Below are 25,403 nucleotides of genomic sequence, written 5' to 3' on the forward strand. Positions count from 1 at the left end.
GTTCCGATAGCAGGTGCTTCCAGTTTTCAATTTGTCCCCATTCTTTCAGAACCAGTGTCATTGCCTTTCTTCCAAACTACCAGCACCAGCCATTGTCCCCTCAAGAGAGGTGAGTTCTAGCTCCCTGGGGACAGTCCTCTCAGGATCTGTTCCTCTGCTCCAGCTGGAGAGCACACCCTTCTCAGGGGTTGGAGCTTCGGCAACACAGGCTCCTCTGGAAAGCTTCTCGCCCCTAACACCTTCTCTTCCCTCTGTCCCCCCAACACTAGGAGTGGTAGCTGCTTTTTGCAGTTGCTTTGTTACCTAGGTGTTCCTTTCATGTGCTTCAATCATCAAATACCTCTTTAACCGAATCCTTATGTTCTCTGAAAATAACTGGTGTGGATTCTGTTTCCCTAGTTGCACCTTGTCTGGTGCCCGGATGAAAACAATCTTCATGTGTCCTTTCTCTTATTGATAAATAGGGCAAGCATGGCCCGGCTGACTGCACTAACATCTTGGGTAAACTCCATGATGTAGCAACAAACAAAATGTGCAGAAGTGGGGCAGTGGTGGTTCCACGCATGCTGTCAGGACCGCTCCCCCAGCCACCAGTAAAAAAGCAATAGGCCCATTGTCTGGCTTCCTCTGATCTGCTGTGTTCTTCACTTCACAAGGTCTGTGGAAGCCATGAACTTTGGGTGCACATCTGTGAGAACACAGGCTTTGCGGCCACACGCAAGCAAGTGATTATGTGATTTCTTAGTAACAAGCTGAACCAAGAAGCAACCTTAGCTCACTCTGAGTCATCATTTTTCAATAGTCTTTGTCCCTGAACTTGTTTCTGTGGTTTAGCTTGTTCAACAGATGCTTCGGTTTTCGAATTTTTTTAATTTATTTATTATAGTTATTACCACTATTAATTCCTATTTTAAGTAGTTTCTCTGAACATCCTTGTATGTGTCTCTTTGATCTTAAGTCAAAGAGCTTTTTGGATGCTTACTATCCGTCAGGGAGGCCTTGTGCTGGATGGTGATAATGAATAGAACAAAAGTTCTTTTCTTAAGGATCACAGTCGGGAAGAGGAAACAGAACATCACTATCATTACTGTCTTTCTTTAGCAGAGTAATAATCAAATTTGAACACTTAGAAAATGCTTCACACTGGGCTAAAGTGTTTTCAAGCATCTCGTTTCATGCTATAATAAAAGCCATAGAATATGATAATGCTGTGACCAATATCAGGGCCAGGAAGGAGTCCATTTTACCTTGGAAGACAAGAAAGGTGACTGAGACCAGCTGGGCAAGGCAGTAAGGGCATTCAGGTAGACTTAGTCACGCATACAAAGACATGGGAGAATAGCATGTTGCAAAAAGAGTCCAATAGATTTAGAGGGGTGGGGTGGGCAGGTAAAGGAGGAAGAGGAAGGGGAAACAATAAGAACATGAGCCAAGGACCAGATCACTGAAGCACAAATAAAATGTAGACTGTATCCTGAGGCTAAGGGAAAACCCATTGAAAGATTCTAGAGTCTAATATTATGGTGAGCTAAAGAGTCTTTAAATCATTGATAGTGGTTTGCAGGATGGAGTAGAAAGGAGTAGAGAGAAATTCTAAATGCAGCGTGGCCGTGTAGGAGACAATTCTCAGGGTAGTGGCGGCAGAATAGCCCATCGCGACATGCTTGAGGAGCAGCAAGGGGACCAATACAATTGGAGCCACAGGAACCTGGGGGAAGTTAGTAGGAGTTGATGTTAGGAGTAACAGGAGCCCGGATCATAGTGGGGCTTGTAAGCATGGCAAGACCTTGGCTTTTTGCTCTGAGCGAAGTGAGATGCCATTGAAGGATTTTGAGCAGAGGACCGACACAGTTGTTTTTACATTTTAATAGGATTGCTATCGAGCAGAGGTAGAAGCAGAGGCACCAAAACCAGGTAGGAAGTTATTGGGGTAATCCAGGCCAGAGATGATGGCGGCTCGGACCGGGGTTGCAATAGCAAAAGGTCTCCTGATGCAACATGTGTAGAGTGAGAGACCAAGAGAGAACTAAGGAGAACCCCGAAGGCTTTGGCCTGAAAAACTAGAGGACGAAAAGCCATTAACTGAGATCCGAAAGATTGTAAGAGTGGCAGGAGGGGAAGGCTAAAAGCTCAATTTTGTTTGTGTTGATTTGATGTGTCTATGCAGCCAAATGCAGGTTTTGAGCAGACATTGTGGGCCATGGGCATCTGGAGTCCAGGGGCGAAGTCTGAGTGAAAAGTTATAAATCCGTTTATCACTGAAATATATTTATGGTGTTGAAAGCCATGAAATAAAGGTAATCACCCAGGCAGCAAGTGCAGATATATCGGAACAGAAGGTTTCCAAAAACTGGGATCAGGATGCACTAATGTTAAGAGGTCTGAGGCGGTAAGAAGCAACTAGAAAAAGACAAATAGATCCACAAAAACATCCAAAGTAAACAAGCGCAGAAACTGAGAAGGAGGAAGGAAAAGGAAACCCAGAAGAGCCTGGGGAGAGAAAGCAGATTGAGAATGAGGTAATGGCAAGTGAGCTAATAAGTCAAGTCAAATGGGACCGAAAACTGACCGATGGATTTAGTCACGTGATGATCAACGATGAGCTTGATAAGATGGTGGAATCATGGGGGCAAAATCTCTGTGGGAGGAAAGGAATTAAAACAGAATGGGCACAAGCCCGTAAAGGAGTTTCGTTGTAAAATGGAGCGGGGAAATGGGGCAGGAACCGTAAGGGAATGTCAGATCAGGAGAGTTCCTTTTTAAGATAGGTGATATGATGGGGTATTCGTATGCTGATTATAATCACCCAGTAGGCAGAAATTGATGCTGAGTAAGCGAGAAGGATTCCTAAAGATATATCTTCGGGATCTGCTGCACAAGGACGGAAAGGGGCATGGGCAGTCATTTACAGTGACAGGAGGGGAGGCAGAGTTGATAGGCTAAGATGCTGGCAAGTGGGCTGATGCTTGCTGGGAACTTAGGGAAGTCTCTGTCTAGTTGGATAAACAGGCCTGGAGTTCAGGAGAAAAGTTTGAGCTAAAGGTAGAGACAGCATAACAGGTAGTCGAAGGTATGCAATAGAAAAGATCTGCTATGGGGAAGAGACAGTCGAATATGGCATGAGAACACCAATTAACAAAATGTGGCTTCTGACCATAAGTACATTAAAAGTTCAGAGAAGAAATGAGCAACAAAGAATGACAAGACTTGAGTCAAAGGGGCAGGATTTAGCGAGACATCATTCCAGGATCAGGGCAGTAGCGAGTGTATTAAAAAGCATAATAAGAAGAATGGTCTGAGCTAAGAACAGGAGAGAGAAAATGGCACCAAGTGGGAGAAAGTTCTGGTTGTCTGCCTTGATTTGCTATACATATAGGAAGAATTTTAGTTAGTGGGAGCAATGGTTAAGGGAACTTAAATGGCTTGCAACACTGATTGAAGATTAACATGTCAGGGGTGGGATCAACCCTGTAAGTAAGAGGAATGCTTGGCCACAGAGTTAGGACTCTGATAATGGGAATGGGGAGGAAGATTAACCATGGATATTAGAAACAAAGACTTGGGGAGGGCAAACAAATTCTTAGAGATTTTATTCTAGGGTGCTTTTCCCCTTTAGAATTTGTGCTTTACATATTTTAAAGCAGAATTATATTTATTTTAATACAAAACTCTCCCTAATCCTGCAAGAATTTCAAACTGTCATTCAGGTTACATAGAAACACCTTGTTTAAATAACTTACACCCACAATCCCTATTCTTTATACACATATGAGGCAAAGCCATTGCTAACCACATTTGATAACATTTAATCCGGGTTTCTGTTGATTTCAATATAATAAAAGTAGGTACACTTCCTGGAATTGGGTACTGGAGAGTAAAGGGAAATTCTCATATATTTTCTTTTGGTTCTATTTGCACAGTCAGGTGAACCAAGACAATAGAATTTCAATTTGAAATATGAAAATAGTTTCCTTTTTCTCATTACAAAGCAATCCATTAGTTTTACAGAATTTCTATGTCACTTTCAATTTTTTTTTTTTTGCCAAAATGAAAATTTGCATCTAATGAACATCATTTCAGTGTATAAGGACACATGGAAACTCACTGGGGAAACTGGGAGAAGAAAGGAGTATTCAGATAATGGAAAACGGTTACTGGAATGGAAAGATTTTGAACTCTAGAACCAACCAACCAAACAAATGAGAGACATTAATCTCCAAAACCTATTGGTTTCTCTATGTCAGATGATTAGAAAGAATCCCGGAGAGAGAGAGAGCAAGTACCGGTATTAATGATTCTAGAATCAGAGATGTAAATCTTAAAAAAAAATTCCTTCACATGAACTCACTTTCAAAAAAGGGGATTCATTCCAAAACTAGGACAGGAAATTGAGTTTAACAAATCAGAAAACATTTACAGAGCTTAGCACAGTACAAACCTCCATAGAAGCAGCAGAGAGAATCAAAATGTGGCCCCATTCTTAAGGAATTTATAAGGATAATGCATCAGAAAAATGAAAGAATTAAGAGACAATTTAGAACTCTCTTTGAATTATCTAATAGTCTGGAAGTAGGAAGCAAGAAGCGGGCTTGGATTTATTGTTCTAAACCGTAGAAGATACATGATGTAAACTGCATCTCAGTGCAAGAAAGGGTGTTCTAAAAATTCGCAGTGTTCAAACATGAAACAGACTGAAGTTTCAGGTAGCGGATTTCATTCAACAATCATTCATGTATCGGGCTTCCTCACCTATTACACATGTGGGCTGGAGTGATGAGGTTCATCAGTCAGCAAGACGCTTTCTTATCCTCCAGGAGTCACAACCTTGGGACGCATCATCTATAGATAATTATTTGACATGGATGTTCTGGAAAGATACAACAAGATTCTTTTTGAATATCTTTTAAGAAGACAAGACATACATATACAGAACGCAATATCGGAATCGGATTTAAATTGAAGGTCAAGACAACAGCAAGCGGTGAGTGGCATTCACCAGGACAAGAAAAATGTGCTCTGATGGCTCAGAAATATTGCTGAGGACTAGGGGTAGGTTTGGGAGAACTGTACACGGAGTTAGAGCTTAGACAGCGAGCCAGGACATTTCAGGGAGAATTGGGCAGAGACTCATCTAGGTGGAATAGTGCATGACGTGTTCAGAGATCAGGGAATGATTCAACTTCACTGAATAAAGTCTTCATAAAGGCAGCCATAGAGATAAATCCAGGTTGTAGGAGAACTTGAACAATGTCAGCTTTTCCCAAATTTCAGGAAATCATGTCATTATGCCATTATCTTTATGATTTTTGTATTAACCATATACCATTTTACTTACTTGGTAATCTTTTAAGACGGATGGACATCTTTTGTGTCACCTCATCCTAAACTCTACTATCCATGGGTTTATGAGTCTTAAATTATCTAATAAGCATGATAGTTAATCTGTCACTATTAAAAGTATTTATCTGTATATCTTGCAAAATCAACCTGCTTTCCCCTCACGGAGCATGGATCACGTTTGGAGAGTTAACGTTTTAAATAATGGAAAATCACGCTTTAAATAATGGAATTTAAGTGACATAACAGGAGCTGGATTTCGGAGACAATTCATCTGGTGGCTATGTGTCGAATGAACAACTTTGGCCATTGTGGGAGGTAGGAAGATCAATTAAAAAGCAGAACCTGCTTTAGCATAAACAATCAGGACAGGAAGAGATATTTTATTTATTTATTTATTTATTTATTTATTTAATGTTTATATTTGAGAGAGAGAGAGCATGAGTGTGGGAGGGGCGGGCAGAGAGAGAGGGAGACACAGAATCTGAAGCAAGCTCCAGGCTCTGAGCTGTCAGCACAGGGCCCAACGCAGGGCTCCAATCCACAAACCACAGGATTATGACCTGAGCCGAAGTTGGATTCTCAATTGACTGGGCCACTCAGGTGCCCCAGGACAGGAAGAGATGTTTAACAGAAACTTTACAATGAATTAGATGTGGGAGCAAAGGGAGAGGAAAATGTCTGAGAGTCCAGTTAAATGGATGACACCTATATCTAATATTTTAAAGATGTTCAGCTCTTTAGAGGCACAAGGAAATCATTTCCTGAAAATGAGATTTTGGATGATGTAATAGTACAAGTATTTAGGGAAGAGGACTTCACTTAAAAAAAATGGGCAGATTTGGGGCGCCTGGGTGCCTCGGTCAGTCGGGCGTCTGACTTCAGCTCAGGTCATGATCTCGCGGTTCATGAGTTCAAGCCCTGTGTCGGGCTCTGTGCTGACAGCTCAGATTCGGGAGCCTGCTTCGAATATGTGTCTTCTTCTCTCTCTGACCCTCCCCCACTCACACTCTGTCTCTCTCAAAAATAAATAAACATTAAAAAATTGTGTTTTAAATGGGCCAATTCTATAAAGATGAAGAAATTGTATGATCTGAAGCCTAACTTCTTGGTTTTCAGCACATGAGCTCTACAGCAGTAGCCAGATTCTGGAGACGCCCAGAGACTCAACTCAGTGGGCACTCATTAACTTATTGACCACGTTATAATCTGTGTTTTGCAAAGTGGTCAGAGAAACTTCCTACATTTCAGACTATTTTACAGTCTTTCGGAGGGAAACCAGCAACTGTGGTTCCTGCTGAAATCCTTTTATAATGCAAAAATTGAGGGCCACTGGTTATGAACCCAATCATAAGCAGGTATATCTATTCTCCTTTGGCATTTTATGAGCTCTGTTGAAACTGGAGCTTGTCTTACGCTCTGTTCTGTTTCTGCTACAGCCACACGTATAAGTTCTTAGCACATTGTTGTTATGCTGGGTGCCTTCTAGAAGAGTTGAGTATTGGCCTTATTAATGGAACCATTGAGCTACCAGGAAAATATATTTTATTTAAAAAAAGAGTTCAACGGGGTGCCTGGGCAGCTCAGTTGGCCAAGCATCAGACTTCTACTCAGGTCACGATCTCACGGCTCATGAGCTCGAGCCCTGCATTGGGCTCTGTGCTGACTCTCTCTCTCTCTCTCTCTCTCTCTCTCTCTCTCTCTCTCTCTCCCTTCCACCACTCATGCATGTGCTCTCTGTATCCCAGAATTAATAAATAAACTTTAAAAAAGGAGTTCAACAGCCAGTGGTTTGGGGATTGGCTTGAACTCATCTGATTCACTCACTAATTTCACTTCTAGAGTTGAATAAACCTCTGAACCACTGTCAACAAGAACATTGCACACTTGAGTCAATGTGATTTTGTACTTCTGGCTGTCAGTTTTCTTGCGCAACATTCTTTCTTAATGTGTTGTGTAATGTTATTTCTGTGAAAATATAAATACCCGGAAGCGAGCCGGGTTTTACCCTAAAACTTTCTCCAGTGATACCAAATATGAGAATCTGAGTTTATCGAAGATCACCAACTTCTAGCTATGATTACATCATATTTTCCAAAATATGTGGCGCTATTTGCCATCTGTGTCCTATGTGTGGGTGCATTGGACACTTTCATTGCTGCAGTGTATGAACACGCTGTCATATTACCAAACAGAACAGAGACACCAGTTTCCAAAGAAGAAGCTTTGCTCCTGATGAACAAGAACATAGATGTTTTGGAGAACGCAGTTAAACTGGCAGCCCGGCAGGTATTGTCCTTTCTTATGCTGGCTGGGATATTGCAGAGGAAATTTGAAACTTGGAAAGAGCGTGGGTATTTGGAATTTGTGAAAGACTGTTTTGCTCGTACTTGTTTTGAGCAGGGCGCACATATCATTGTTACCCCAGAAGATGGAATTTATGGCTGGGTTTTCACAAGAGAGACCATTTACCCCTATCTGGAAGATATCCCAGACCCAGAGGTGAACTGGATTCCATGTACAGATCCCCAGAGGTAATGTCATTACCCTTTGATTTTTGAACAAAAAAATTGTGATATTGCAAAAATACAAATACCAAATCCATTAAACTTGACTCGTTCTCTTTTCTGGCAATCAATTTATGGCTCTGGACCCACAAGCCTCTTCATACTGTGTGCCGTCTGGCATGGCTTGAGATGATGATTCTTGGTTGGTTATTTATTGTGGCTTTCTTTAATGAATGGCCTGTGTGTACATAGTTTTTATAATAAATACACTCCATGGGGTTTCAACAAAGTGAAAAAGTTGTACTAGCTAGGACTTCTGTCCCCAAATAAAGTAAGCTCACCCATGAATACCTGCCTCCTTTGCAGGAATGGTAAAAAGATAAATGAACGTATGTTTCCAAAGAGCTCTGATATCACTCCCATTTGCCGTGTGATGAGTATGGCAGGTGGAAACTGCACAGGACTTGAAAAAGGAAACATCATTTCCAAGACAATACCACCTCCTAGCTGTGTGATGGGCAGCAGATCACCTAAATACTTCTCATCTCCGTTTCTTTATCCACGAAACAGAGATAATAAAATTTCCTGTCCTACTTCCTTTACAGAGTAGACAAGAGTTTCAGCTGAAGTGATACACGTAGAATCTAAACACAGTTGTGCTGCCTCCAACGTTAGCTGTCACGATTCCTTTTTTTTTTTTTTCCCCACAAAAATAATTGGATCTGGAGGCGCCTGGGTGGCTCAGTCGGTTAAGCGTCCTGCTTCGGCTCAGGTCATGATCTCACGGTTTGTGAGTTCGAGCTCCACATCGGGCTCTGTGCTGACAGCTCAGAGCCTAGAACCTGCTTCGGATTCTGTCTCCCTCTCTCTGTTCCTCCCCCACTCACACTCTGTCTCTCTCTCTCTCTCAAAAATAAATAACGATTAAAAAAATAAAAATAAAGGATAATTGGATCTGAACTTTGTTTTCTTGTCTTTGAGAAATTTAAGCAATTATTAATAGCTATAGTTTAAGCATAACTTTTCAATGTTTATTTTATTTTTGAGAGACAGAGAGACAGAGCATGAGGGGGGTGGGGCAGAGAGAGAGGGAGACACAGAATCCAAAGCAGGCTCCAGGCTCCGAGCCATCAGCACAGAGCCTGATGCGGGGCTTGACCTCACAAACTGCAAGATCGTGACCTGAGCTGAAGTCGGACACTCAACCAACTGAGCCACCCAGGCACTTCGTTTAAGCATAACTTTCTTAGGGAACATCTGTATAAAACATAAGACAGATTTATGAAATTATTTTAGGTGTATTTACTTTTTAAAATAGTTTATATGTAACTCCTTTAAAAGGCAAAACTATGCATTAAAAAAATTTAATTTGCTAATTTTAAACTTGCAGGCATCTGTTCTGAACTATATCTATTGTACAAGAAAAAGAATGTCTTCAATAGTTTTAACATTTGAAATTGACTGGGGGAGTCAAGTCCAACGTTGCAACATAGGAGTTCTACTGTGTGGGTCAGTTTCGCCCAGGAGTTTCACCTTGGAAAAAATAATCTACGTGTTGCATCGTCTATGTTTACAGTAACCGTGTTAACTGTAACTCAATGTTTACTTGATCATGACGTTTCGTTTTTTTTTCCCCAGAGCAGGAAGGACTCATTATCTGCAATAATCCAAGAGGCTGATTCTAAAATTCACTTTATTTGCCTGGGCTGATAATACTGACTTTCCTAGGGGAAAGAGGTCCTGAATCCTGATAATTAATCTCAGATGAATTATTTTAAGTTGGGAAGGTAGATGACTGATGAAACTTCAACATTATTGAGGGTTGCAGACATTTACTCAAATGGTAAACTTTCAGCCTGACTTACAAAACAGAAATCCGATATTTAATAAGACGGTAATATTGGTTTTAAAAAAAGCCACCATTTCTTCCCTAGTAATATTTATACTTAAAGGGGATAATAGAGGGCCACCTAGTTATCCTTGTGTATTTAAATACCATCATTTACAATACTGACCTGTCCCATGCTTCCTTGAGCATTACCCATGAGGAGTAATAGAAGATATTAAAATGCCCTAATTATTTAGCAGGAAGAAAGAAAGAAAGAAAGAAAGAAAGAAAGAAAGAAAGAAAGAAAGAGAGAAAGAGAGAAAGAGAGAAAGAGAGAAAGAGAGAAAGAGAGAAAGAGAGAAAGAGAGAAAGAGAGAAAGAGAGAAAGAGAGAAGGAGAGAGAGAGAGAGAGAGAGAGAAAGAAACAGAAAGAAAGAAATAAAAGAAAGAGAGAAAGAAAGAAAGAAAAAAGAAAATAGGTGATAGTTTCACTGAAAGTTTTAAAGAATATCAATGTTAACAATGTTGCCCTGTTTTTCCTGAGGGCAAAAAAAAAAATGAAAAGAAATGATCTGAAACAGTAGTCATAAATCATAAATCATAAATCAATCACTGTCATAAATTTGCCCTTTCTCTTCAAAGATTAGGTCCACATCAACTGTAGAGAGGCTGAGAGATGATGGAGAGAACCCAAACGGCTTCCAGAAGCAGTAAATCCATAAGTTTCCTGGGTTGTCCCCCTGTAGTTACAAAGTCCATAATGGCCATTATTTCTTTATGGAGCATCCACGTGGTTCCAGGAATTGTACCTGGTACACTAGACATATTGTCTCGTTCACTTTATGTGACAGGTATAACTATTTCCATTTTTCATATCAGGGAAAAAAGGAGGCTTACAGTCTCATATTGGTAATTAACATGGCAGGAAATCAAACCCAGCCATTTCCATCTGAGCCCTGATAACTGGTAGTCTTGGAGCACCTGGATGCACCATATTGTATTTGAAATCACCAGTGACCAGGGAATCCACTCCTTTGACAGAATGTTCTGGTTGCAAATTTTTTTTTTCTTTTCTGCATATCTGTCTCTCTATAACGTTAGTCTTTGTACTGCCTTTATTACTTTATATATTATCATTGGATATATATGACTCACCTCCTTCAGATTAGAGCCTTTCAGATATTTGAAGCCACCTACCATTCCACCTATTTTGTCACCTCAATCTCTTCTTATTTCTTGGTTAATGTCCCGAATGTAGATGGATTTGGCAATACTTTGAGAAGCAATTTCGTAGTCTGTATTTATCTCAGGGTTTCCCATGAACACCCTCGCAGGCAGGCAGGAAGTAATTATGTTGTACTGACAGATAAGGAAACTGAAGCAACACAGTGAAGTCCCTTCCTTCTTTCCTCCCTCCCTCCCTCCCTCCCTCCCTCTCTCCCTCTCTCCCTCCTTTCTTTCTTTCTTTCTTTCTTTCTTTCTTTCTTTCTTTCTTTCTCTCTCTTTCTTTTTCTCTCTCTCCTTTTTCCTTTTCTTTCTTTCTTCCTTTCTTTTCTTTCTCCTCCCTCCCTCCCTTCCTTCCTTCCTCCCTCCCTTCCTCCCTCCTTCCCTCCCTTCCTTCCTGAAATATTTCAAGTACATAATGATGCATTTGTTCTCTATAGAAGACGATTGACATAGGAACAACTATTTACTGCTTCCTAGTAAGAGTATGGCTAGAATTATAGAAAAGCTCCTCCCCACTGAAAGAGTGTGTTAAATTTTAAGCCCTTCATTTGCCTGCCTAGAAGCACTTTATAAGAGAAAGCTTTCCTTCTCTTCTTTCTCCTCTTCCTCCACCATCTTTCCAGTGTTTCAGTCTCACACTGCAACTGAGAGTCTGGCACATTAAAATAGGTTAGCCTTCAGGGGAGGCGGGGGGATGGGCAAGATGGGCAAAGGGGAGTGGGAGATCCGGGATTCCCATTATGGAATGAATTAGTCATGGACTAAAAGGCACAGTATAGCAAATGTAGTCCATGGTATTGTCATAGTGTTGTGTGGTGACAAATGATAGCTACACTGGTAGTGAGCATAGCACGACGTCGAGGACTGTCGAATCATTAGGCTGTACGCCTAGAACTAATGTAACAATGTGTCAACTATACTTCAATAAAAAATAAGCAAGGTAAACTAGGTTAGCTTTCATAAATATGAAGACTATATTGCATGTGGAATTTTAGATCTTTTCTGATTTGATTCTTAACCTAGAGCTTGTGTTCTAAGTAACAGGCAAATAAAGTATGTTCTGGAAGATTAGAAATCACTCAAGTACAGTAAGTTTAAGGCCATATCTATTAAATCAGGTTTGGCCACACCCCAGTGCAAGAAAGACTCAGCTGCCTGGCCAAGCACAACTCTATCTACGTTGTGGCAAATATTGGGGACAAGAAGCCATGCAATGCCAGTGACCCTCAGTGTCCCCCCGATGGCCGTTACCAGTACAACACTGATGTGGTGTTTGATTCTGAGGGTAGGCTGGTGGCACGCTACCATAAGGTAAGAATATCTTCTTGTGTTTGTTTGTGGTATATATGTACATTCATTTGTTGAACATGGCCGAAAGAACTGTTATGAATGTGTCTCTTGATTATTACGCTTTAGTTGAAAAGGGGGTTTCATTTACTCTGGTCTCACATAAGGGTTCTGAGTTTGAATTAAGCATAAAGCAGAATTTGGCAGAATATTGAATGTGATCATAGTCTCACAAAGATGTTAATAGTCTCTGAGAAAGAAGGAGAAATGTTGTTATACCCTAGTTAGTGTTTTGGCTCAATTCATTGACACTCATAGCATGACTAAGCTTTATCAGATGTAGTCTGTCCCTCAGAGGCTCAAAAGACGTCAGCCATTCCTCTAGCTCTCTTAACCTGTGTTACAGCTTTTACTCGAGCTGTGCTTTTAGAGACCCCATGGTGCTCAACATAAAGCTCACATTCTGTAGGAGCAAAATCCAGAGGAAGAGTGTATTTTTGTCCTGCCTTGTAGACCTCGTCATCACCCCTTGATGCCAGTTAGGCTACGTGCCTTCCTTGAGCCGATCCCTGCGGGATGAAGGACAAGCTTCCACCTGCGTGTAGGGTAGAGGAGCAAGTGACCCTCACTGAAAGGGAGGGGGTATTGCCAGAGCACACATATGTACGCATCAAGCCTCATGGTACATAGTATCTGAGCAAGTACTCTTGACCCGGGGCAAAGTGGAGTTGGGGAGTAATAATCAAGCTGGAAAAAAATTACCAATGGCTCACTGATTAACAAGTGTGAGCTATTACCTTGCCTAACTTTACTTTAAATGTACTTCACTTCTATAAACCCAGCAGTATCAAAGGGAGATATGACAAAGTTAATTTTATTACTACGTGCTAGGATTCACACTGGCAGTGTTGTTGGTATTTAAAGAATACAGTGACAAAAAATCTGAAGTTTATAAGATTCAGATTTTCAACCTGTGATGTTAAGAGAAATAGTCACCTTTCAAATATCGTTTTTACATATGATTTCGTTCGTTAGTTGTGGAAAGGTGGAGTTTTCTGACCAGCACCGTCGTAATAAAACTCCTAGACAGTGGTATACTGGGTGTGATTTCTGCAAATTTATGTGCAATAGTTTTAAATATGCATGTCAACATGGCTGGGAAAAAATTTTGATGGGTATGAAACACCTCTCCTTGGTAGTTTTCTCATGAATTTCCCCCTTCTTTGCTTTTTGTTAACAGTACAATCTTTTTGCGCCTGAAATTCAATTTGATTTCCCCAAGGATTCAGAATCTGTGACTTTTGAGACTCCTTTTGGGAAGTTTGGCATTTTCACTTGCTTTGACATTTTTTCTCACACCCCAGCTGTGGTGGTGGTGGATGAGTTTCAAGTGGACAGCGTCCTCTACCCGGTGGCGTGGTACAACACGCTACCCCTTCTGTCGGCTGTTCCCTTCCACTCTGCGTGGGCCAGAGCCATGAGAGTCAACTTGCTTGCTGCGAATACCCACAACACCAGCATGCACATGACAGGTAACTCACACGTGTCCTGCACCGACTGGCCATGATAGCCTTAGACAGTCTTCATTGATTTCCAAGCCACACGTCTTTAATAATTCCTTTATTAATTCTAATGTCACAAAATTAATAATAGCCTGGCTTTCAGTGCCAATATGTTTTAAGGACCATTATCCCTATGAGTACGGAAGGAGGTAAACGCTATTATCTCAATTTCACATGAGGGAACATTGGAGTTAAAGAGAAGTCAAGTCACATGAACAAACAAACAAAAACAAGCAAAAAAAGAAAAACAAAGCCAGATCTAAAGAACTTTGCTGCCTGCATCCATCAGTAATAGTGAAATAAATCTTTGTGGTTGAGGTGATAAAATGATTTTAGACTTAACCAGAGTTTATCCTTCATTGCATCCATGTTCGAGGTAATACAAGCTCCCCTCTTGACTGCTTGGGTTATTCATTGATCCAGATGAAGAAACTTAAACACAAATAAATTAGGTCAGCAGAGAGCTAAAATTATTCTTCGTGTTGGGGAATTTTCTAGTTGTTTGTTAAGTTGGTTAAAAAAGAGGTAGTTTAAGTAAGAAAGTCAATTGACCCAAGTCAATTGATAATTTCAGTGCAAGCAGAACCTAATGGAGGACACAGAGGCAAATGGGAACTATGCCAGGCTAACAAGCCATCTCCTTAACTGTCCTGAAAGTGCTTATGCTTTCATAAAGCCATATCAAATTTCTCTGGGGGATGATTTTATGAGTTTGTAACCATGCAAAATTTGGAACCAATATTTGCGTTGCCTTGTGTCGCCATAGGGAGTGGAATCTACGCACCGGAGGCGGTCAAAGTGTATCACTATGACATGGAAACAGAGAGTGGCCAGCTGATGCTGTCCAAACTGAAGTCCCGGCCGCGAAGTGAACCCACCTATCCTGCAGCTGTTGACTGGAGTGCTTATGCCAGAAGTGTCAAGCCATTCTTGTCTGAACAGTCAAATTTTCCAGGGATGATTTATTTTGATGAGCTCACCTTCATTGAGCTTAAGAGAAACACAGGAAATTACACAGTTTGCCAGAAAGACCTGTGCTGCCACTTAACTTACAAGATGTCGGAGAAACGAACAGATGAGGTTTACGCACTAGGTGCTTTTGATGGACTGCACACGGTAGAAGGTCAATATTACCTACAGGTACACAATAGTGACGTAAGTTAGAATGGATTATTAGTTTTTCTTCTGGATCATCGCTGCATTTCTTTAAAAATCGTGCTGGATTCAGTTACTTGGTAGCCCGTTACAGTCATCACTGAAGTTTTCCCCCAGCACACTTTGTTTAGTCTTAGCAAGAACAGAATGTCTTCTCTTGGCTGCAAGGTAAAACATAAAGCGAGTTGATGAGCTCTCAGCCAGCTGGATTCAAGTTGAAAGGATGCAACCTCCATGCCTTCTCGTTTTGTGTCAGGTTACTTTAGAACAGTGCTTTTCGAACTGTCTTCAACAGGAGTCCAGAATCAGAAGTCCGTTTCATGTTACGATGCTGTGCGGTCAAGATGCGTGATGGTAATTGAAACAAATATTTTATTTATTACTTCAATTAGAATTAGAAGTAGCCATAATTATGAGCAATAGCAGTCTGACTTTTAAAATCCAATTTATTGCATTTCACTTTATTTAAAAGAGACAGAGAGAGAGAGAGAGAGAGAGGGAGGGAGTTAGTCCTGACCTATTGAACTGATTTTCAGATTCACTAATAGCCTCTGACCTCCAGTTTGAAAAGACTGCTTAAGAGGTGTAGGGGATAAAGGCAGGCCATCCCAAGAGGAGCCATTTGGGCATGAAGATTATTGTGAATTAAAAAAGCAATTAAAAGCCAGAAGATTCAGAAAAAGCTCTTTACCTCCCCCACAACTGCCTACAAGAATTTAGGTAGAGGATCTGCTTCAGAAAGAGAGCTATCAGTATAAGTAAGGATGTGAGGACAGGAACCAGGTGTGGCAAACAGGGAGGAGCCTCACAAGGCCTGTTGGATCAAAGGCCTCCACATTCCAGCGTTTCTAAGAGGCCCGGCAAATATTTGTGTACCCAATGTTTATTCTTTCTCATCTTACTGTAAATTGCATTCCTTCCCTTTCAAGTCCCAGACCCCTATGCCCTCCTCCTTATTCCAGAACGATATGCGCACCTCATTTTGCCTGTCTTGGGAATTGCCATGTCTGTGTGGGTTCCCAAATGTACAAAATTCAATTTGACGTTCTCCTGTTAATCTGTCTCGTGTCCTTTCAATTCTTAGTCTGGCCAGAAGGACCTTGACGGGGACAGGAAATTCTTCCTCCCTGACAGATGCGACTTAACAAATCTTCCTCTATTCCTTGAGATTGCGTCTTTCATGGAGAAACTATTTCCAAGATCTCTGACTACTTCTCTCTCCTTTGCCTACACAGATATGCACATTACTGAAGTGTCAAATCAGTGACCTGAGAACTTGTGGGGAGCCCGTGGGGTCAGCTTTCACCAAGTTGGAAGAATTCTCCCTCAGCGGCACATTTGCAACACGTTATGTTTTCCCACAGATCATTCTCAGTGGAAGTCAGCTTGCTCCTGAAAGGCATTATGAGGTAGGAGGAATTCAGGATGATCAATTTCTTTGAACAGATGGGGTAGACTAGCACCATGGAAATCTTTGAGATTATGACACAGCGTTGCAGTGCTGTGGTTTACATTATACAGGCAGAGCTTTAAAGACACGGGAAGCTTTAATATGGAAGAGAAATTGTGGTTCTAGATGTCTTTAGGCTGTGACAGAGAATTTGGGGTTCACTTTTTCTACATGAATGCGATGCTGATATCCAAGGCAACAGTAGGGTTATGGATGACCGCAGCTAATGTTCTCTTTATTTGCATAAATAAATAAATTTTTTTTTTTAATGGTGTGAAGGCCCAAGTTAAACACATTAAACAATGCACCTACAGCTTATTTCATGGGTATGTTATTTTGAGAAGTTGTTATAATGATAGCAATAATGAGAGTAATAATGGCGGTGCTTCATGAGTTAAAAGAATTTTTTTTATACGTCATCTTTTTTAACCACCTGTGCGGTAGTTTTTTTGCTGCACTTTCACCCAAATCTCTCTACCCTTCGACCTTTAGATCTGACACATGGGTCTTCTGACACCAAATCCCGTGTGCCTGTCTGTTACTATTTTAGAATGATGCTGTCAGAGAAGGCCTCTGGGCTGGAAACCAAAGCTCTGCATTGGAGTTAAATCCTTTGCTCTCTTTGATCAGGTCTTGAGAGACGGACGTCTGAGGAGCCGAAGCAGAACCCCTCTGCCTGTCTTAGTTTTGGCCCTGTACGGAAGAGTGTTTGACAAAGACCCTCCGCGCTTGGGGCAAGGACCCCGGAGATTAGAATGATCCCTTTCCACTGGCACACTTTCAGGATTACCCTGACAAAGAAAGGGAGAGGGGAAAAAAAAAAAAAAAAAAAAAAGCTTCATGTCTGTGTAGAAGAGATGTCACAAATTGGCCGGAACAACAAACTTTTTTAAAACGTGAAAAGCAGTGGATGGGTTTTATATGTTTTACGTTTTCCGTATTTGATATATAGCACCAACTCATTTATGGGAGCTGCATGTAGGATCCGTGTAGGTGCAATGTAAGTATATGTGAGTATATGTGTGTGTAGCAGAACATGCAGTTAAATGGAGGGGGACTTAGAAAACTCCTTTTGTGTTAACTACTCTGATATATGTGAATGTTTGTCTATCATTTGTAAATACACAGGGGGCACCTTAAGTATGCAGAGGGCTTTTGATCCTCGTTGATTACGATATAGGAAGTAAAAAAACAAGGGCATCTCCTAAAGTAATTATGAGTAACTTTTCAAAAAATTTTGAGTAACTTGTTAACTGATTAAAATTCTTCTATTATCTGTTTATTATACTCTTAAGTTCTAATTGTATGGAAATCAGATCCTTAGGACAGAAATAAAAAAGAAAAAATGATCTCCTTCAGACCACACTCTGTTTCCTTCTGGAAATATTCTATCCTAAAATTTATCCAATCCTGATTAAGCCCCCTGGATCCTCAGATTTGTTGCAGTCTGTGTTACACTGGGAGCTTCCTTAGAAAGGGCCAACCTGTCACCTTTCCCCCAGTTACCATTGGTCTCTCAGCCCTGTTACCGCTGAGCTCTTTTTTTTCCAGATGGTCACTGATTAACACTGGGAAGAGACACACAGGAGATCAGGGAGCTTTCTGGTTCATGCGGGAGTGGCTGGGGATCACTCTGGGCTGGGGACATCTTTTTCACACAGGCTTCTCCCAGATGCTTATTTCCATTCCATTTAGTTCAACCCAGTTCCAGGAGGCTGGAGATGTTCTGAGCAGCAGACGATCCCCTTGATCTCTGCTCCCATCATGTCTGGATTTCCTCTCCAGGTGCTATGCCATTCAGATCCCAAGATTGTACCAGTGCCCCGGAATCTTCCATGCGGGACATGGGCATCTTCTGTCCTGATGGTCTTGTGTGGGCTTTTTCTAGAATTCTTCCCTCTCTTTCCTAGACATTTGTCTGGTGACAGCATTAGTACCTGGTGGCCCCAGCCTCTTCACCACCCTTCACCCCATGCATGTTACGTAAGCGACCTCTGCCCCCTTTCTCTAGCATGAGGAGACCACAGAATCACCAGATCCTGTGAGTTTCTCCACTCCTACTCACGATGACTCAACAAACAAGCTGTCTCTCTGGAAGTTGTTTTGATCCTTATCTTTTAATACCACATGTTTTTTATTTCTTTGACCTCTTTAGTCTCTCTCTTATCTCCCCCCCCCCACTTTATTTACCATGACTTATAAATGAGGAGCTCTGATAGACTCACTCCTCAGAGCAGCGACTTCCTCGTCTAAATTCTTTCTTTGGAGAGTGAAATCCTTCTTTTGGCTTCAGCTAGTATTCCTGAGTCAGCAGAGTATAATCTACAGGTGAGCAAAAATATTTTTTTCTTTTTATGGGAGCCAGTTTAGCCACAGAACAATGGTTAGGACTGATAGTTAAAAAATAAATGTTTTATTAAGTTCTGTGGCAAAAATATATACATTCTTACAATGTAAATAACTGTACCAATCAGATTCACGTCTGTAGAAAGCTGAAAGTGTTCTAGTCAGTAAGTATTAAATAACAAGAATTCAACTGAGTAAATTTAAAGACCAAATTGGCTTCATTCAGTGATTTATGAGTCCAGCAGCATTTCATCTAGGGGGGAAAAAAACAAAAACAAACTCCATTGAGGTTTAGAAAAAGGAAGGTTTTTAAAGGCAGAGAGAGAGTGGAAAAAGAAAAATTATTATCAAACAATGCATTATTTTATTCAAGGTGGCTCTCCTACGGGGAGCTTAAGGATTAAGTTCTAGTACAGCCCAGGAAATTTCAGGTTGTCTGGTTAAAGTTCACATTTCTGGGAGAAGTTGAAGCTGCCAGTTAGGTTAGGTATTAAGTCTTGGTGGGGTTTAGAATAAGTGACTCCATTTTGGAACTGCTGTCTTCTTTTTAACAATATTAATATCTAGGCATATATATTTAGTAGCAACACGGAGGCAGATTTCTTATCTTTTATCATACATAACATACTATAACTCTGACTCCGATCCCACTTCTGATCACCACCTACAATTCTGACACCCAATTCTGAGGTGGGGGAGGAGGGTCCCACACCATTAAGCAATTGTCTGACACCAGCTGGAGGTCCTACAATTCAACTCAATTCTGATACTATATACCTAGAGACAGTGCTGGGTCCCACAGTTGAAGGGCTTAGCCCCACAAAACTGCCCTCTCCCCACTTTAGACGTCAAGCCCAGATTGTCACCTGTGCTTCTGACCGACTGGTTATACAAAGGAGGGTCCAAGGACCCCCTCCTTCGGTTTGGTTAATTTGCCCTAGTGGCTCACTAGAACTCAGAAACATTTTACTCACTGGATTACTCGTGTTAAAAAACAAAATTCAACCGAGTAAATTTGAAGATCTAATTGTCTTTGGAAATGATTCATGAGTCAGGCAGGCAGCATCCCATTGCAAGTGGAGGGGAGCTCCCTGGAGCTAAACAAGAAAAAGGTATTTAAAGGCAGAGAAAGGGCATAAAAATAAATAAGTAGAAAAATAAAGTGAAATAAAATGAAATAAAATAAAATAAAATAAAATAAAATAAAATAAAATAAAATAAAATAAATAAAAAAGAAGAAGAAGGAGAAGGAGAAGAAAGGAATTTATTAGCAAGGAATGCATTGTTTAGGCCAAGTTGCCTTTCTAAATGGAATAGTAAGTACTACTTACTACTCCAATCCTGGTCTAGAATTGACCAGGAAATTTGATGTTGACTGGTTACAGGTTACATGGGGTAACATTTGGGGTGTTGCAATTGCAGTAGTGGGTTAGGTAGTAAGTCTTGGTTTACTTGATGGGGTTTTGGGGTGATGATGGGTTGGTCCAGAGCCAATGGCCAAGGAAGAATTCTTGAAGACATCTTTGGTGCAAAAAGGTGATTTTATGAAAGCACAGGGACAGGGCCCGTGGGCAGAAAGAGGTGCAATGGGGTTGTGACGGGTAACTGATTATATACCATCAGGTTGGGAGGGGGTCAGGGGTAGAGTAAGTCTCTAAGGTATTTTGGAAGCAAGGTTTTCAGGACCTTTCAGGCAGCTGAGCTCCTGGAGGGAGGTCACTCTGCCTGTTTCAAGGACTTGTTGATGGGCTGTAGGCAGTAAGGGGATTTACTTTTTCATTTGCCTTTGTTTCCCACATCATCTTCGCAAGTACTTAAACCCCCTTCCATCTTGATGAGGGTGATAGTAGGGCTCCAGGAAACAGAGTCTATAGGTTTCTGGAGATTAAGCTATGGATAAGATTGCCTTTTTCTTGCAGTTTACTAAGTTATCTGTAAACCGAAGGAGACTCCTGTCCTGCATGACCGTGATCTCTATCAGTCAACCATTTGCTTTCTTTCCTTTCCCCTGTTCTTGGGCAGCCGGGGGTGTCTGAGAAATATCACTCATATCCCACCTAGTGATGGCAGGGGGTTCTGTTAGCCTGTACTTTGCCCTCAGCTTGCCCCAGGCTCCCTCATCCTACTTGACTTGGGGCCTTAACCTAAGTGATGCCATTTTGGGTCTGTGATTTTCTTTTTAACAATCCCCTCCTTTTGATCAGACTTTCAGATGTGATCAAAATTTAAGGCAGTAATGCCACTGCTCTGAAGTTCTTGAAGCTTTTGTTGATTCTTTGTGTGGCATTCACAGGTCATGACTTTTTTCTTTACCTCTGTGATATCTGCAGATTATGAGTTTAGGTTTGCACCCTGTAAGTCAATCATCCTTGGTTCCTTTGCTGATGCATTTAAAAGTTTTGAAAGAATATCAGGTACCAGGAAGGCTGTTATGATTACTATAAGTGGGATAATTCCCGATGTTTGGAGTGTACTTTGAAGTCATAGTCCCTGCTGTCGGGTCGTTGAGCGCAACAGTCAAGAAAGAAACCTTGAAACATTTTTGGTGCAAAAAAGGTGTTTTTATTAAAGCCAGGGACAGGACCCAGGGGCAGAAAGAGCTGCACTTGTGATTGTGAGGTGTGGCTGATTATATATTTTGGAGTTTAACACACAGGGATTTCTGTATGTTAAAGAAAACTTCTAGGATCCCGGAGGTCTGGTTATTGTCAAGCTAAGGTTGCTTTTCGTCTCTAGCAAAGCATTAACATTAAGGCAGTTTGTGAGTTCCTTAAGGAATGTCATACTCTGCAAGTCTCAAGTATTTATCAATGGGCTGCAGGTTGTAAGGAAATTTTATTTGCATTTCTTTTGCCTTTGGTCTCTTCATTATTCTCTTCCCACCCCCACTCTCCACACCCCCCCCCCCAACAATTTTGACCCTTAAATCTTTGAGATTGCTGAGGTGGAAGGTCTTGTCTTCTGTAACCTTTTCCTATGTAGAGATGTCCCTACCTATGGGTCAACATTGGTCAGTTGGGGAATTTATATAAAGGAGTTACGAAAGGCAGAGGCAGTCAAATCCAAGACAGACAACATACATGAATCTCTTTCATCTGTCAGCTTGAAGTCATGGAAGTGAAGGAGCTTAGGCACCAGGCAGGGAGACACTGGAAGAGACCACAAATTAAGATCAATATTATTATGAGAAAAAGAAGCCTAATAAAGAGACCTGTGGTAGTTGGACTGAAATTTTCCTTCTGTCCAGGAGTTTAACCAATCATTAAGGGAGAGAGAAGGATGATGTAAAGTGCCAATTTGGGGATTCATACCTTTAGCAATCTTGTTATGTTTTTGTGATAATCTGGAGTATATCTTTTAAAAATTCTGGAATATATACACTACATTCCGTTTTGATAATGGCACATGTAACTACTTGTGCAGCTGTTAAAGCAGGTAAGGTCATTTAATTTTGCAGAACTGCTTTACATATCTGCTTAATGTCAGCATTAAGGAAATACTGCTTTGTGAGTCATTTAGTGCTTTTACAGTTTATTGATTAAGGGCTTCCATATGCCAAATGACATTCTCTAGTCCCATTGATGGAACAAAGATGGACATTAAGTGATCATATCGGTGAAGTATTGACCGTGTCCATTGTTGTTTTAAATTTGGAAGATTAGTCATGGTTTTGATAATACACCGATAAATCCAAGCAAGACTCAAGGGGCGATGACCTATTATCCATCCTGGAGGAAGCCAGGGCCATAGGTTAGATCCACATAACCATTGGATCCCGTTTGGAGCTACCCATCCCATTCTGGGCTACCCTGTCCAATCAGTAGCAAACCAATCAGAAGCAAACCAATCAGTAGCCTGGAATACAATGGTTTGAGAACAGATTTCTAGAGATAGCCAACCCAAACGTCGTGTGCTGTTTGTCCAGGTATCATATATATGGTTTCTTTGTTTCCAGTGTAAAATTGCCTTTTGACTGAGTTGTCCAATGAAGGGGTGTGAGCCATAAATATTAATCCCAGATTTGGTATATATATTGTCCTGGGTAAATTGATAAGTAGAGTTTTATAATCTAGGCACTCCTTGATGGGCATTAACTAGTGGGCTTGTGAATTCAATTAAAACCTTAGTAGGGTATGAAAAAGTCTGGTTATGACCTGGAAAGTTCCAAGTCATACTGATCATGGGCCAAGAAGAAACATTATGTCTAATGATAGAATTATCACGATACATGCTAGTGTTAGGATTATGTATTATTTTTTTTTTAAATTTTTTTTTCAACGTTTATTTATTTTTGGGACAGAGAGAGACAGAGCATGAACGGGGGAGGGGCAGAGAGAGAGGGAGACACAGAATCGGAAACAGGCTCCAGGCTCTGAGCCATCAGCCCAGAGCCTGACGCGGGGCTCGAACTCACTGACTGCGAGATTGTGACCTGGCTGAAGTCAGACGCTTAACCAACTGCGCAACCCAGGCGCCCCAGGATTATGTATTATATCTAAAACATAAGTGCATAAGCAGTACTAAGCAGTGCCTTGTAAAGGAGAAACACATCAGGGTAACCCAGACATACGTGACATGGGCAAAACTCCACATATCCAACAAACTATTTGATTCTGAAGTCCAGTATAATGTTGTTCCCATTGTAGAAAGGAATTGTCTATTAAAATGGGTGCACAGAGAATGAAAAGAAATTGTACAACCTTCATCGTCATTTGACATCTTCTACAGGTCCATAAGAGTAAGAAGTCACGTTAGTTTGTTCATTGTTTACTATGAAGGAGTTACCGGTTTTATTCTAGATATATGAGTCCAGGAAGAGTGTCCCTTTAATTTTATTGCAGTGGGAGTACATAATATGGCCTGATATGGACTTGGGGTTTAAGCCCTCCACTATATTTGACTTCCAATATTTTAAATAAACCATGCCTCCAGGGCTTGCATGGGGTAAGCTTTCAGTTATAGTTAAGTTAGATTTGGGGAGCATACATTCGGTATATGAAGTAATTTATGAATTAACCTGGCTTCAAGTGAGTAATTTAATAAAGTATTATAATCTGTATCTAATAACAGGTCCACTGTAAAATGGTTTTCCATATAATAACTCAAAATAGCTTAGTCCTATAAGTTGTTTTGGAGCAGTCCTCATTCTGAGATGTCCTATTGGTAAGAAAGTAACCCAATTTTCTTGGATCTCCAGACTAAGTTTAGTAAGGTGTTGTTTTCAAGTATGATTAGCTTGGGGCACCTGAGGGGCTTTGTTGGTTGAGCATCTGACTCTTGATTTCGGCTCCGGTCATGTCTCAAGGTTTGCAAGATCGAGCTCCCTATCAGCTCTGCACTGACAGCATGGAGCCTGCTTGGGATTCTCTCTCTCAACCTCTTTCACTCTGCACCACCTCTGCTCATGCTCTCTCTTTCTCTCTCAAAAAATAAAAATAAAAATAAAAATAAAAACATTCAAAAACTGAAGTATGATTAGCTTTCTCTACCTTTCCAGAGAATTGTGATGCCAGGCTGAGTGTAAAAAATATATAATTTTTAAGCTCATGCTATTTGTTGAGTTATTTGTGCAGTAAAAGAAGGGCCATTGTCACTTTGAAGGGCTCATGGAAGGCCAAGTCTAGGAGTAATTTCTCACAACAGGACTTTGGTCACTTCTGTGGTTCTTTCAGTTTTACATGGAAAGGCCTTGACTCGTCCAGGGAAAGTATCAACAAACACTAGTAGGAACTTACAGCCTTTGCAAGGAGGCATCTGTGTGACATCAAGCTGCCAGTCCTCTTCTGGATATGTTCAAGTCTTCAGACTGGTTTGAAAGACTGCACCTTCCAAATTTACTCCTGCACAAACAATATAGGATTGAGAGAGCTATTTCATAGTAGTTGTTAAATTTATTCCATCATATATATATATATATGTACATATATGTACATATATATATATATATTAATGGTTATTTATTTTTGAGAGAGAGAGAGAGAGAGAGAGAGAGAGAACGTGAGTGGGGGAGGGGCAGAGAGAGAGAGTGAGGCACAGAATCTGAAGTAGGCTCAAGGCTCTGAGCTGTCAGCACAGAGCCTGATGTAGGGCTTGAACTCGTGAACAACGAGATCATGACCTGAGCTGAAGATCGGTACTTTACCGACTGAGCCACCCAGGAGCCCCAATCATCAAATATATTTTTAATTAAATGTTCTAAAGCATATTTGCCCAAATGAGTAGCCTGCTGTAAACCCTGTACTACTTTTCACTGGTTATTTTTGGATATGAAGATTTTTTTTCCCTTGTTATTAGTAAGCCAGTCCCATGTATTTTTTTTTTTTTTAAAATATCCTCATTCCTGGACTATGTGAATTTCTTGGTCTGAATAGACTGGAGTTATGGATTGTATTAGAATGAAGACTGGTATATGTTCATTTTGTGCTGCCTGCTTCACTTGCATGGTTTGCCAAATTGTTTCTTTTAGACTCTAAATTCATACCCTTTTGATGTCCTCTAGGTGAATTATAGCTCCCTCCTTAGGCAGGTGTACAGCCTCAAGAAGGATGATTATTTCAGGCCCATATTTGTTTGGGGAATTATGATTTGATAAAAATCCCTTTTCCTTCCAACCTGCCCCATGGTCATGAAGCACCAAGAAAGTGTATTTAGAGTTAGTATAAATATTAATTTTTAGGGCTTTGGCCGATTGAAGAGCATGGGTA

At 40.8% G+C, this 25,403-nt stretch overlaps 2 protein-coding genes across 4 annotated transcripts in view; both read left to right on the forward strand.

The window, feature by feature from the left end:
- The first annotated feature begins 4,996 nt into the window (after window positions 1–4,996).
- Window positions 4,997–17,628, forward strand: LOC106976871 (vascular non-inflammatory molecule 3). 2 transcript variants are annotated; one of them, XM_015074346.3, is made up of 8 exons: window positions 4,997–5,655; window positions 7,533–7,626; window positions 7,741–7,871; window positions 12,018–12,210; window positions 13,427–13,718; window positions 14,515–14,888; window positions 16,139–16,312; window positions 16,984–17,628. In XM_015074346.3, exons 1-8 carry the CDS (start codon window positions 5,621–5,623, stop codon window positions 17,110–17,112), a joined length of 1,422 nt encoding a protein of 473 aa, XP_014929832.1. In that variant the 5' UTR covers window positions 4,997–5,620; the 3' UTR covers window positions 17,113–17,628. The 2 variants fall into 2 exon arrangements, with proteins under 2 accessions (XP_014929832.1, XP_026912675.1); XM_027056874.2 differs by lacking the exon at window positions 4,997–5,655 and having other exon boundaries at window positions 7,294–7,626.
- An 895-nt stretch (window positions 17,629–18,523) lies between these two features.
- Window positions 18,524–25,403, forward strand: part of LOC106976873 (pantetheinase) — a 66,649-nt gene continuing 59,769 nt past the window's right edge. The window contains exon 1 of one of the 2 annotated variants that reach the window (XM_027056869.2): window positions 18,524–18,681. The gene's annotated coding sequence lies outside the window, so the exon portion shown is untranslated. The remainder of the gene's footprint in view (window positions 18,682–25,403) is intronic. The other variant, XM_053222232.1, reaches the window with a different exon arrangement.

The sequence above is a fragment of the Acinonyx jubatus genome, chromosome B2 (assembly GCF_027475565.1).
Source record: "Acinonyx jubatus isolate Ajub_Pintada_27869175 chromosome B2, VMU_Ajub_asm_v1.0, whole genome shotgun sequence".
NCBI classification, from domain to species: Eukaryota; Metazoa; Chordata; class Mammalia; order Carnivora; family Felidae; genus Acinonyx; species Acinonyx jubatus.